The sequence below is a fragment of the Lithobates pipiens genome, unplaced genomic scaffold (assembly GCF_037356315.1).
Source record: "Lithobates pipiens isolate NorthernLeopardFrog02 unplaced genomic scaffold, aLitPip1_a1.2 Scaffold_19, whole genome shotgun sequence".
In the NCBI taxonomy this organism is placed as follows: Eukaryota; Metazoa; Chordata; class Amphibia; order Anura; family Ranidae; genus Lithobates; species Lithobates pipiens.
The window spans coordinates 544,500,448-544,514,028 of record NW_027507764.1 but is presented as its reverse complement, the minus strand read 5'-3'; the positions used below and the strand labels follow the sequence as shown (position 1 = coordinate 544,514,028).

Sequence of the window (13,581 nt, the reverse complement as noted above, 5' to 3'; positions counted from 1 at the left end):
ATTTCTTGAATAGGGGAGTCTTTTGCTGATTCAATAGAAATACCCCTCAGGAATTCCTCTACAGAATCAGCCCAGGATTCTATGGCCTTGGATACCGCTGCCATTGCAAGCACTGGTTTGCAAGCCATTCCAGAAGTCAGATATATCCTCTTAAGGTCTGAATCGATCCGCCTTTCCAAAGGATCTTTAAAGGATACCGTATCCTCTAAGGGTAGGGTTACATATCTCACCAAACGCATGAGCGCTGCATCCACCAGTGGTGCTGACTCCAGGTGCTTCACATCCTCTTCTTTAAAGGGATATAATTTCAGGATTTTTGACTGCATGGAACCCTTTTTATCCACCTTGCTCCATTCCTCGGTAATAATGTCACCCAACTCTGAAAGGAAGGGAAAAAATTGTCGCTCCTTATTGAGCTGTTTAAAGAACTTTCTCTGCTTTGGTGGGGAAGTAACAGGGTCTTCCCACTTCAGAGCCTCTCTCACTGCTTTGACCAATGAAGGCACCAGTCCATAGTCAAAACCTAAACCAGGATCCTCACAGTCAGATTCACTATCTGAGATGGGAGCAGATAGGCGGCTTGGCTGAGAGGATTCCCATGTCTCCTGCAATGGGTTCTCTCCAGGTGGAGGAGCCAATAATTCTGACGGGGATTCACACAGCTGTAGAGCGTCCCTCTCCTGCAGAGACTCCTTCACAACCCGTCTTACTATTGACTCCAAACGCTGGTCTGCATCATCCCTTTCATCTGCAGCTTTGGAGAAGCAATGATCGCATAAGGATACGTCCGAAGGAACAGGCATCCTGCACCCCCAGCATGATTTTTCCGTACGCTTGCTGGAGTGAGCAGCAGGGGGGTGAGAATAATTCTTATTATGCTGTTCAGATCTTGACCTATGCTGGCTAGATCTTGAGGAGGATTTATGGCGGTGTGATCTTGATGATCCACTGCGTCTAGAAGTGTTAGGTTGTGGATCAGACCCAGAAGGGCTGTAAGGGTAAAACAGACAGAGAGAGAAAAGGATATACAGTCAATCCTACCTATGCCAAACACTCTCTCCAATATATAAAAAGCATAAATACTAAAGACCTACCTAACATGAGCGGGCTGGCCACTAGGAGGCAGTAAGGCGTCCATATTCACAATAAACCCACAGTTTAAGAAACACTGCAACTAAAGAGAAAAATAAAACACACATTTTTTTTTTTTTTTTTTTTTTTTTTTTTTAAAAAGCATTTCCCCAGCCTAAGGGACACGCTCTTACCTTAAACCGCCGCGCTGACAGCCCCGGGAAGTCGCTGCGACCACTGCAAACATTCCCAGGGTTCTGACAGCTTCCAAAGCCTTTTAAATTTGGCGCCCGTGACGTCATCGCCGACGTCAGACGCGAGGCGCTCGCGCGCATGCGCGGGAACCAAGCCTCGGTCTCATACCGGGTTCGCACATGCGCAGAACGCCTGCATAACCCGGAAGTAGGAGAGAGGTTTGCTGGAACGCGGAAGCGAACGCAAACGGCATGGAGGAGACCGCAAGACAAACAAAAGAAATACACACAAATACAATGCTGCCATGGATAGATAAAAGGCTCACCACTCCACCAACGATCACCTGGCCGAACGGACTGGAACACACACGCCATACCTCCAGCAGATAATGGTCACCCATAACAACGGGACACAGACCGTGCGCACTCAGGTAGGAAATCCTTTCTTCAGCGCTACTCTGCAAATACTCTCCATACCCTGCTTAACAGTCAGGGCCTATCGGAGGAAAATTTCTCAGTCAATCAGCCAATCGATCGTCGTGAAGTTTTATTTCCAGGAAAGAAACCATCTGGTCCTACTGGGGAGGACAAAAAAGGAACACTGATAGTGGCCAGGAGCAAAGATTTATGGGAGTTGGGTCCTATTGGGTAATCGTGGAGGCGGGGCTACCCACACGTATGCTGCCATGGAGCCTTTCAGGAAAGCTGTTTAAACTCCACGCTGTCCTCTACAGATCTCGTGCCACGACCCACATATGTATAAAATGGAAGAAGGAGACGTTTTTAAAAGGATTTATTAAAACATTGAATAAAAATTCACTCTCATTTCATAAATGTCAGACCCGACACTAAGGAATAAATGTGTCTGTGTCTTCCAAATAGTCTCCGGCTGGGATGTTCAACCGCAAGCCGCGAGTATGATCCTGGATAGCGAATTGACATCAGCGCCCTTGCCCCACCCTGTAGTCATGCGATGTCTTCCCGCAGTGGACCCAGGATCAGTGGCGTCTATCAGTGCCCATCAGTGTCGCCTTTCAGTGTCACCTATCAGTGCAGCCTCAGCAGTGCCTCCTCATCAGTGTCCACTAGCGCTGACCCCTTCAGTGCCCATCGGTGGCACCTATCAGTGGCCATTAGTGCCCATCAATTTATTTTTTTGGTCTTTTTTTCATTTTTTAGCAAAAAAAAACAAAAAACCCAGTGGTGATAAAATACCACCAAAAGAAAGCTCTATTTGTGTGAAAAAATGATAAAAATTGAATATGGTTACACAGTTTCATGACCGTACAATTGTCATTCAAAATGTGACAGTGGCGAAAGTTGAAAATTAGCCTGAGCAGGAAGGGGGTAAAAATGGCCAGTAGGCAAGTGGTTAACACTCAGCCTGCACCCTAGCACTGTCCAATTACTATTGTTCCCCTGTGATAAGCGTATGCCTAGACTAACTGGGCCATGTCAGTATCACCTCTCCCTCCCTGCTGCATAGCCTACTCACCAATAGGGATGAGCCGAACACCCCCCGGTTCGGTTCGCACCAGAACTTTCGAACGGACCCCAAATTCGTACGAACTTTAGAACCCCATTGAAGTCTATGGGACTCGAACATTGGAAATTAAAAGTGCTAATTTTAACGGCTAATATGCAAGATACTGTCCTAAAAAGGGTTTGTGGACCTGGCTCCTGCCCCAGGGGACATGGGTCAATGCCTAAAATGTTTTTAAAAATGGCCGTTTTGGCGGGAGCACTGATTTTAATGACGATTAAAGTGAAAAAAAAAGTGAAATATTCCTTTAAATATGGTGCCTGGGGGGTGTCTGTAGTATGCCTGTGAAGTGCCACGTGTTTCCCGTGTTTAGAACAGTCCCTGCACAAAATGACATTAAACGGAAATAACATCATTTAAAACTGCTTGCGGTTTTAATGTTATATCTGGTTCCTGCAATATGGTTGAAAATCATTGAGAAAAATGGCATGGGTAGCTCTCCCTGCCCATTACCAGCCCCTTTGGGTCTTGTACGCATATTAAGGGGAACCCCGTACCCATATTAAAAAAAGGAAATGCGTGTGTCCCCCAGGCCCTATATACTCAGAACAGCAGTATACAGGCTGTGCAAACAAGACAGGGACTGTGTAGGTTTGTTGTGTTACGTTGAATCTGTTTGTAATTTTCAACTGGTACATTTTTAAAGTGTAGCTCTAGTCAAAAAAACTATTTTTAAGCTTTTTGGAAAACATAAGGAAGGGTTATCACCCCTGTATAATTTGTTTTGTCGTCCATCTTTTTTCATCTCACTTGCTGTTGTCTCCTTCCATTTGCAAGTAGATGTTTGTAAGTTGGATGTTTGAAAGTAGGGGCCTGCCCTATATGCTCTGCAGAAATGGCGGAACAAGGTGTTGGTTTTGCCACAACATTGTAAGCCCTCAAAGTGACTCTTGGTGGGCGCTGGAGCGCCCTGCTGTGAACGATTATATCAAGAATTGTAATTACATGCCATTGTTGAACAGTGGTAGAAAAATTGACCTTTGGTGGTCGTGGTGCTGGTGCCACAACACTATAAGTCCTCACAGTTACTCTGGGTGGGCACAGGAACGGGCCCTCCTGTGAAATATTATATCAAGAATTGTAATTACATGTCCCTGTTAATCAGGGGCAGAAAAATTGGGCCTTAGGCACTGGTGCTGGTGCCACTACAATGCAACCTCTCCCATATACTCTAGTTTTATTGCAGGAATTAGCCCTGCTGCAAAGCATTGCATCAAAAATTTTACTTAAACGCCCCTGTTAAACAGGGGCAGAAAAATTGGGCCTTAGGCACTGGTGCTGGTGCCACCACACTGCAACCTCTCCCATATACTCTAGTTTTATTGCAGGAATTAGCCCTGCTGCAAAGCATTGCATCAAAAATTGTACTTAAACGCCCCTGTTAAACAGGGGCAGAAAAATTGGGCCTTAGGCACTGATGCTGGTGCCACCACACTGCAACCTCTCCCATATACTCTAGTTGTAGTGCAGGAATTAGCCCTGCTGCAAAGCATTGCATCAAAAATTGTAATTAAACGCCCCTGTTAAACAGGGGCAGAAAAATTGGGCTGATGGCATCACCCAGAACCAGAAATGTTCTTCCAACATATCAGCGGAGGAGGAAGAGGATAGACAATCAACATAACAGGACAGTCACTCAGCATCAGCATAGGCAGTCTTGAAGGGATGTGATATTTCAAAAAAAATTATTCGGTTACATCAGCTTCAGGTGCTTGGTAGCTGTGGGTGATCCAAGACTGATTCATCTTGATGAAGGTCAGTCGATCAACTGATTCGGTGGACAGGCGCACCCTGTGATCGGTAACAAAGCCACCAGCAGCACTGAAGGTGTGTTCCGAAAGAACGCTGGATGCAGGACAGGCCAGTAGCTCAATTGCATACTGTGCAAGCTCTGGCCAGTGATCCATCCTCAAGACCCAGTAAGCCAGAGGATTTTCGGTGGGAAAGGTGTCCAAGTCTGACCTTGCCCCTAGGTATTCCTGCACCATGTAAATCAGACGTTAGCGATGGTTGCTGGAACCGATCATACCTTGGGGCTGCGGACTAAAAAATTGTCTGAAAGCATCAGTCAGACGGCCACCTTCTCCACCGCTCCTTCTGACCGATGCCTCAGCAACACGTTGTCCAGGACCAGGAGTTTGTAACCTCCCAGTCTCTGGGAACACGTTGCACAGACCTTTCTGCAAGGCCTCCCGGAGATGTCTCATTCTCTGCTCCCTCTGCGATGGCAAGATAAGGTCGGCAACCTTCATTCCTCTCAGAGCAGGTTTCAGAGAGGACTGAAGGTCTAGTGGGGTTGGAGATGCCAGCTGATGAGGAGCAAGGAGAGGTCCGCTCTGTTCTTTGGTGTGGGTCTTTGAGGTACGCTTGCCAACGAGCTGCATGGCAGGTCAACATATGTCTGGTCAAGCATGTGGTGCCCAAGCGGCTGATGTTTTGGCCACGCGAGATACGCTTGAGACATATGTTGCAAATAGCAGCGGTGCGATCTGATGCACTCGTCTCAAAAAAGGCCCACACCAAAGAACTTTTAGAATAACGCGCAGAGGCAGCGCCCTGCAGAGGCGGAGCTCTGCGGTGTGATTCAGTCGGTGTGCTGCCCCTAAGCTGGCCCCCGGAGGGCATCCTGCCTCGTTGGACATGTGCCTCCTCCTCCTCCTCTCTCCTACCAGGCACCCACGTGGAGTCAGTGCCCTCACCATCCCCTCCCTCTTCATCGCTGTAGCAAACCTGGCAATATGCTGCAGCTTGTGGAACATGACTGCCAGACTGCTGTCCTTCTTGAGCATCCCCTCTCTCTGCATTCACGCTACTGCCTTCCTCTAGCTGAGTGTCATCATCAGAGCCTACAAAACACTGGGCATCCTCCTGGAGCATGTACCCAACACTGTGCTCAAAGAGTTCAGGAGACTCCTCAGGAGGACGTGGTGGGTCTAGGGAAGGAGTCACTGATGATGACATTGAGACGAGGGAAGACGATGCGTTGGCAGCTGCTTTGCTAGTATCCTGAGACTGGGTGAGAGAGGATGAGGAGGATGAAGAGGGCTTGGTCATCCACTCTACCAAGTCGTTGGCATGTTGCGGTTCAACATGTCCAGCTGCTGAAAAGAAGGACAAGCGTGTCCCATGGCCACGTGCTGATGACAATGCACCGCGTCCACGACCAGCACTGTTGTCTCTAGACACAGAGCCTGCTTGCCCTCTTTTATCGGCTTGCGCCTGTCTGCCTCTCCTTGCTGGCCTTCCAGACATGGTAATGGCCTGAAGGGAGTTGGGTAAAACAGCAGTTGGGTAGTGTATTTTGTGCTGGAGGCACACAACACCCACTAACTCCTGCAGATGCCTTTATTATAGAACACCAGAGATAAAGGGGTATACTGTAATGGAGTCACACCCACTAAGCCCTGCAGATGGCTCTATTAGAGAACAGCAATAAAGGGTAGATACAGGTGTATATTGTGCTGGAGGCACAAAACACCCACTAACTCCTGTAGATGCCTTTATTATAGAACACCAGAGATAAAGGGGTATATACAGATGTATACTGTGCTGTGCTGGAGGCACACACAACTTCTAATAACTTCTGCAGATGGCAGATGGCTCAAATAGAGAAGAGCTATGTAGGTGGATATAGCGGTATGTACTGGGTACAGAGCACGCAGACAGCATGCACAAGCTCCTAACACTACTGACTGCAAGCTCTATTATAAAAGATAGATCACTAGCTATATAGGTGAGGTGAATATAGCGGTGTATACTGCGGTCAGGGCACGCAGACAACAACCACTACAGAAGAGCAAGATCGAAAATCGGCCGATAACGATCGGTGTATACTGCGTTGAAGGTACACAGAACACCCACTAACTGCTTCAGACGCCAACACACTACACAAGGCCGCCGCGCTGGTGGCCTTATATAGTGTGGGGCATGTACTACACAGCCTGAGCTATGATTGGCCACAGGCATCCTGCCTGTGGCCAATCATGGCTCTCCTCACTGCCGGCGCTGTGATTGGCCAAGCATGCGGGGTCACAGTGCATGCTTGGCCAATCATGAGCCAGCAATGCACTGCGATGGCGCAGTGCATTGTGGGCCGTGAGCGCCACACGAATCTGGCGCGGAGGGCCCATAACGTTCGGTATTCGCCGAACGGACAAACAGCCGATGTTCGAGTCGAACGTATGTTCGACTCGAACACGAAGCTCATCCCTACTCACCAACCCAAGCATTCCATTTTATGACCAAGGACATGGGTAAAAGATAGGATCACAAATACACACCAAACTGTTCTCTGATATCCATTTACTGTGTTAGCTCCTAAACATTTCTAGCTAGTAATGAACTGAATGTACCTGGGTTTGGTTTATCGAACATTACAAATTTTTCCCTTTAACCAACTCAATACAGCGCACTTACACCCCCTTCCTGACCAGACCAATTTTCAGCTTTCAGCGCTCTCACAGTTTGAATGACAATTACTAGTCATGCAACACTGTACCCATATGAAACTTGCGTCCTTTTTTTCCACACAAATAGAGCTTTCTTTTAGAGGTATTTAATCACTAGTGGGTTTTTTATTTTTTGTGCTATAAATAAAAAAATACGTAAATTTTGTGAAAAAAATGCCTTTTTCTTTGTTTCTGTCATAAAATTTTGCTAATTAGTAATTTTTCTTCATAAATTTTGGTCAAAATTCATACTGATACATATCTTTGGTAAAAATAACCCAAATTAGTGTATATTATTTGGTCTTTGTGAAAGTTATAGAGTCTACAAACTATGGTGCCAATCACTGAAAATTGATCACATCTGATCAGGATTTCAGTACATCAGGTGTATCTCATTTCTTGAGACACTAATGCCGGCCATACACGATGCGAATTCCGAACGACCCGTCGAGCGATAAACGAAAGCGGCACTCACAACAACATCCGAATGTGCCATCAATTAAGTACGAAAATCGTACGTTAAAACACTATGTTTTCTTGACAATAGAGGAAGTGATGTAATATTTATTAACCTTTTAACCACACCCCCTACTGTACAAAATCGGGTCACGCCGCGTACGAAACGAGCGGTCGTTTCGCGCATTGCACATTCATACGTTCTGAGAAAATGCCATTCAAGAGGTACAATAGAAAGCAGAAAATGGCAGCCATGGTAATTGCAATAATAGCCTTGGAGGAAGAGAAGAAAAAAAGAAGAAAAAGAAGGAAGAGCAGAGTGTGGACAAAAAACTGGCTCCTGCAGCGTGAGAAATTCTCACATGTAAATCTATTGTCAAACCTGAGGGAAAATAATCCTGAGGATTATCGAAATTATTTACGGATGACACAGGAGTCATTTGAGATGCTGTTATCGCATGTGCGGCCACATATCACCAAACAAGACTCCTGTATGAGAAAGGCTGTCAGCGCAGAGGAGAGGCTCATGGCAACCCTCCGTTTCTTGGCTACAGGCAGGTCTTTTGAGGACATGAAGTTTACAACTGGAATTTCTGCCCAATCATTAGGTCGAATTATACCGGAGACGTGTGAGGCCATAATAAAAGTGCTCCAACCACAGTATTTAAAGGTATGAAAACATGTTGAACTGTCAGAGTTCTATTACATGACTAAAAATGAAACAAAGTTTAAATATGTAAAATCAACAATGTGTCTAAAATGGCCAAAAACACAATTTCTTCTAAGAAAATACATAACAAGAAGTACACCATTTCCAAAAAGAGACGTTTTGAAACAGAATCTATTTTTTATTTAACAACAATAACCATTTTAATTTTAACAAGAACAGTAAAGAAATTTTTTTTTATTCACAAATTCGTATAATGGGGATCACGAAACCAAGGACCTTGATGGTGTTCCTGGTTCATTGGCCAGCTCGTGGTTCCATGTTGTTGGGATGTCTGCCAGTTTGGGACAGATGGTGCAGGTTGATGGTATGTACAACCTTGATACCCTATAACATCGGTGTTTGGGGTAAGATGCCCCTTAAGTCCAATGCCCATCATTTTATGCAGCAGAGGTTCAAATAAGTCACGCTGCTGCATAGTCATCCTGCGTAACTTGTGTGCAACAAGATAACCCACAGCATCACACTCATCATCCTTCTGTTCCATAATGGATGATGCATTCCTTAATAAAGTGGAAGTGTCCAAATCTGAAGTCTTCCTTTTTTTTCCCCTCTGAGCACTCAGACCCGATGGCCCTGGCTGCTCTGGTACTGGGCTTGGAGTATCCTATAGAAAATAATGTAAAAAGTAATTAATAAATCAATTACCATGAATGCTAAATATTCCTATGTCTTTTTTGCCAACAGTTTCCCACAAATTCCCAGGAATGGAAAGAGCTTGCTAAAGAATTCCAGGATATGTGGAATTTCCCGAATTGTGGTGGTGCAATAGATGGGAAACATGTAAGGATCATCCCACCAGCGAATTCAGGATCCTACTATTACAACTACAAAGGGTTCTTTAGCATAATATTAATGGCGATCGTCAATGCAAAATATGAATTCATATACCTGGACATAGGGAAAAATGGTAGAAACTCAGATGGAGGAGTAATACAGCGGAGTGAATTCCTAAACAGACTGAAAGGAGGTGTTTTGCATCTTCCATCTTCAAGTGAAACCGTGGAAGGACTAAATTTCGTCTTTATTGGGGATGACGCATTTGCTTTGCATGAACATCTTTTGAAACCGTATCCCTTACGTAATTTAACAGCTCAACAGAAGATATTCAATTATCGTCTGTCCAGGGCAAGGCGGGTGGTTGAAAATGCGTTCGGCATTATGGCCAGCAGATTCAGAATCTTCCACACTGCTATGAATGTAGCAGTGGAAAAAGTGGACATCATCGTGAAGTGCTGTTGTATGCTACACAATTTTTTACGAAGCACAACAGTGTCATACATGCCAACATCTGCAGTTGATATGGAAGACATTACCAGTGGGACAATTGTACCAGGTGACTGGCGAAACGACAGCACTGGTTTGCAAAATTTAGCTCCTGCAAGGCCTAGCTTACCAACTGCCAGTGCACGTCAGAATCGACAAAATTATACTGATTATTTTGTAGGCAGGGGGGCAGTTGCATGGCAGGATTGTATCTAGCTTTAGATAATATGGATTGGGGACAGTGGAAGACAGTGGAAGAAGTTTTGGTTAGACTTTCAGTTTAAAAATATTCATGCAAAAAAGTACAGTAGTGCACAATTTCTTCACTACCCTATTGCCAGTTGTTTAAATAAAGAATATACAACATATAGTTACCTGTGTCTGTGTTTGGGATATATCCTCCGCTTCAGATAATGCACCGGAGTCTGATGGGCCACTTGCTTCCAGAGTACAATGGGACTCTCTGGGATTATCGGAATCAGCTAGGAACATGAGGTCTTTGAAGTACCACAAACGTGGCACATATACATCCTCAGCTCCTGCACCAGATTTCTTGGAGGCTTGTATTTTTTTATATTCCTTTTTAAACACAGTGCGCAAGTTTGCAATTTTGTTTTTTACATAATCTTCAGTTGGTTCAATACACACTGCTTTACATAACTCTTTGAGTTCTTTTAAAGCTTCATCACGCTTATAACGATTGGAATAATCTCTGGATCTCACATCCCATAGGCAGGATAATTCACGGTATTTGTCGATAAATTGGGGTAGGAAATCGGGTGATGTAAATTTGGAAGCCATTGTCCTTTAAATAAAAAAAACATGAATTAAATATATATATATATCTAAATTACATGCTTAAAGTTTTATAATACATGTCTAGAATTGGACAAATGGCCATTTAGAACATCCAGCTCCAATAATTAAAGTGTAGCAATAATACAATACAATAATACAAAAATTGTAGTGTAGCAATAATACAATACAATAAAACAATCAAAGGTATTTACATCAATCACACACACATCCACGGGCACATTAAATAATCAAAGTATAGTCCCCAGATCAAACTTACCTCAGGTATCTCCGTTTGTATTATCGTTTATCAAACGAATATTACTCGAATATTCTTTCATACGTGACGTCACGAAACCGCGTATGTTCGTATTATCACATGCGATGTATCTTGTACAAGCCACACCTCTTCTTTAATACAGTGCACAGTTGCAGACCTCATGGCAGAGCACATGGCAGATTCTCCAGATGCAGGGCCCCAGATAGTGCAAAGAGAGGAGATTGTGGAGGGAAGTCGGCCAGTAAGTGCAGTCACCAGAAGAAGAAGGAAGAAAGCCAGCAATATGACTTTCGAGGAGATGGTGGACATGGTGAATATTCTGCAGAAGAAGGATTATGATTGTCGTGAGCATGTATACAGCAACATGAACATACGCAAAGATGCAATATTAGAGAAGGTGCAACATGTTTTACGCAAACGCCATGGCAGTGAACGCACAAAAGACCAGTTAAGAAAGCGATGGTCTGACCTGAAATTAAGAGAAGAAAGTCAGCTTAGAAAGATCAACAAAATAATCGACAAAAGTAAGTACTTTATTTTTGGTGTGCATGTATTTATTATGTTTTTGTATGCATAAAGTCAAGCAACCTACTGCAATTCGTGAAAGCAGACACACACATAAAGATTGCATATACAGAACATAACACTCATATTTTCTGAGTGTTATGTTCTGTATATGCAATCTTTATGTGCGTGTCTGCTTTCACTCATTTTACTTGGGAATTGCAGTAGGTTGCTTGACTTTATGTTTGAAAATGTAACAATGGTATTGCAATGCTTGACTTGCACCTAAAAGTATATATATATATATATTGCATTTAATAGGAAGCCGAAAAAAGAAACATGGAGAGGTGGAAATAGTACATGAGGATGTGGAGCAGACAAGTGCACAGACTGACATGGCAACAGACACAACTGTAATCGTACTGACGCCTGTTGAAGATGAGAGCAGCCATGTGTCCACTTCAGGTAAATTATATTTTTATTATTTTTGTTTAAATGAGCTATTTTTGAAATTTATTTTCAAAATTTTTATTTAAGTTTTTGTTTTTTTTATAGCTGTTCGATCATCTACTTCAAGCAGCTCAACTTCTGACAGTAGTACATCAGCAAACCGAATTATTGCAGATTTAAAGTCATTACATGCTGACATTGAGAATGTTCGCACTACCCTGAATTCTTTTCCACGCAGAATTTCAGAGATCCTTGAGCAATTATCTACATTTTGAATGGGTTTAGACGTTTAGCTTGTTTTTCATGCATACCCTGGTTCTTTTTTGCACATGCAACTTTTGTTTTATATACCAATAGGGGATTATTTACTAAAGGAAAATCTACTTTGCACAAGTGCGCTTGGAAGTGCAGTTGCTGTAGATCTGACGGGGGCATGCAAGGACAATAAAAAAACAGCATTTTACCTTGCATATGATTGGTTGTTAAAATCAGCAGAGCTTCCCCTCATTTCAGATCTAGAACAACTACTTCCAAGTGCACTTTCAGTGCACTTGTGCAAAGTGGATTTGCCTATCATAAATAACTCCTATAGTGTTCTTGTCTATTTGTAGGCAATGTTTTGGCTGCACTACTACTGTACAAATCACATAGTTATTTTTTAAAAAGAGTTTATATTATATTTTTGTATTTGAAACTTTATATTTTCAAAAAACGGGTACACGCATGAAACCATTCCTTTTTTTTGGTTTGGCACAATAAATCTGTGCTTGTTTGAATTTGGTGTGTAGTGTCTTTATTTTAATCATTATGTGCATTATGTCACCTCTATTCCCCACACTTGATGTTATACATGATTTGAAATGTATCTGGGGCCCTGCATCTGGAGAATCTGCCATGTGAGATCATCTCTCAGCGCCGCTCTCCTTCCTCGCACAGACAGTGCGAGAGGGGAGAGATGAACGGCTGCAGCGGCAGCCGTTCTGCCTGTGAGAGAAAAAAAATTTAAAAAATAAAATAAAGTGCCATCCTCCCCTAGCAGTGCCATCCTCCCCCAGCAGTGCCATCCACCCCCAGCAGTGCCATCCACCCCCAGCAGTGCCATCCGCCCCAGTGCCATCTGCCCCAGTGCCATCTGCCCCAGTGCCATCCACCCCAGTGCCATCCACCCCAGTGCTACCTGCCCCCAGTGCCATCCACCCCAGTGCTACCTGCCCCCAGTGCCACCTGCCCCCAGTGCCACCTGCCCCCAGTGCCACGTGTCGTCAGTGCCACATAGTGCCATCTGTCATCAGTGCCATTTGTCATCAGTGCCACCTGTCAGTGTCACGTGCCATCTGTTGTCAGTGTCACGTGTCATCGGTGCAATGTATTAGTGCCATCTGTCATCGGTGGCACATATTAGTGCCACGTATTCGTGCCATCTGTCATCAGTGCCACGTTTCAGTGCCATGTGTCTTCAGTGCCATGTATTAGTGCCACGCGTCATCAGTGCCACATATTAGTGCCATCTGTCATCAGTGCCACATATTAGTGCTATCTGTCATCAGTGCCACGTGTCATCAGTGCCACGTATAAGTGTCATCATTGCCACGTATCAGTGCCATCTGTGCCAGAGGTGATCAAATACCACCAAAAGAAAGCTCTATTTGTGGGAAAAAAAAGGACAAAAAATTCATTTGGGTACAGTGTTGCATGACTGAGTAATTGTCATTCAAATTGTGAGAGCACCGAAAGCTGAAAATTGGTCTGGGCAGAATGGTGTTTTTGCCCAGTAAGCAAGTGGTTAAAGTTGCGTTCGACCATTCGTTCGTTGTTTTCTATATGTTTTCCTTCCGGTTCGAACTTTC

At 44.1% G+C, this 13,581-nt stretch overlaps 2 protein-coding genes across 2 annotated transcripts; one reads left to right on the top strand and one right to left on the bottom strand.

Annotated features, from left to right (window-relative positions):
• Positions 1–8,539: 8,539 nt before the first annotated feature.
• Positions 8,540–10,922, bottom strand: LOC143997571 (uncharacterized). The gene is made up of 3 exons (XM_077493245.1): positions 10,781–10,922; positions 10,081–10,510; positions 8,540–9,046 (listed from the first exon to the last, which is right to left on the bottom strand). Exons 2-3 carry the CDS (start codon positions 10,504–10,506, stop codon positions 8,621–8,623), a joined length of 852 nt encoding a protein of 283 aa, XP_077349371.1. The 5' UTR covers positions 10,507–10,510; positions 10,781–10,922; the 3' UTR covers positions 8,540–8,620.
• An 18-nt stretch (positions 10,923–10,940) lies between these two features.
• LOC143997572 (uncharacterized) lies at positions 10,941–12,510 on the top strand. The gene is made up of 3 exons (XM_077493246.1): positions 10,941–11,304; positions 11,606–11,749; positions 11,840–12,510. The coding sequence occupies exons 1-3, from the start codon at positions 10,941–10,943 to the stop codon at positions 12,007–12,009; spliced, it is 678 nt and encodes a 225-aa protein (XP_077349372.1). The 3' UTR covers positions 12,010–12,510.
• Positions 12,511–13,581: the final 1,071 nt, after the last annotated feature.

What these genes read in the sequence shown, in the direction of transcription:
- LOC143997572 (XM_077493246.1), top strand. Translation starts at nt 10,941, where the DNA reads ATGGCAGAGCACATGGCAGATTCTCCAGATGCAGGGCCCCAGATAGTG. An exon ending in CAACAAAATAATCGACAAAA is followed by an intron (nt 11,305 to 11,605) that starts GTAAGTACTTTA and finishes TGCATTTAATAG; the next exon opens with GAAGCCGAAAAAAGAAACAT. An exon ending in CAGCCATGTGTCCACTTCAG is followed by an intron (nt 11,750 to 11,839) that starts GTAAATTATATT and finishes TTTTTTTTATAG; the next exon opens with CTGTTCGATCATCTACTTCA.
- LOC143997571 (XM_077493245.1), bottom strand. Translation starts at nt 10,506, where the DNA reads ATGGCTTCCAAATTTACATCACCCGATTTCCTACCCCAATTTATCGAC. An exon ending in TATCCCAAACACAGACACAG is followed by an intron (nt 9,047 to 10,080) that starts GTAACTATATGT and finishes TATTTTCTATAG; the next exon opens with GATACTCCAAGCCCAGTACC.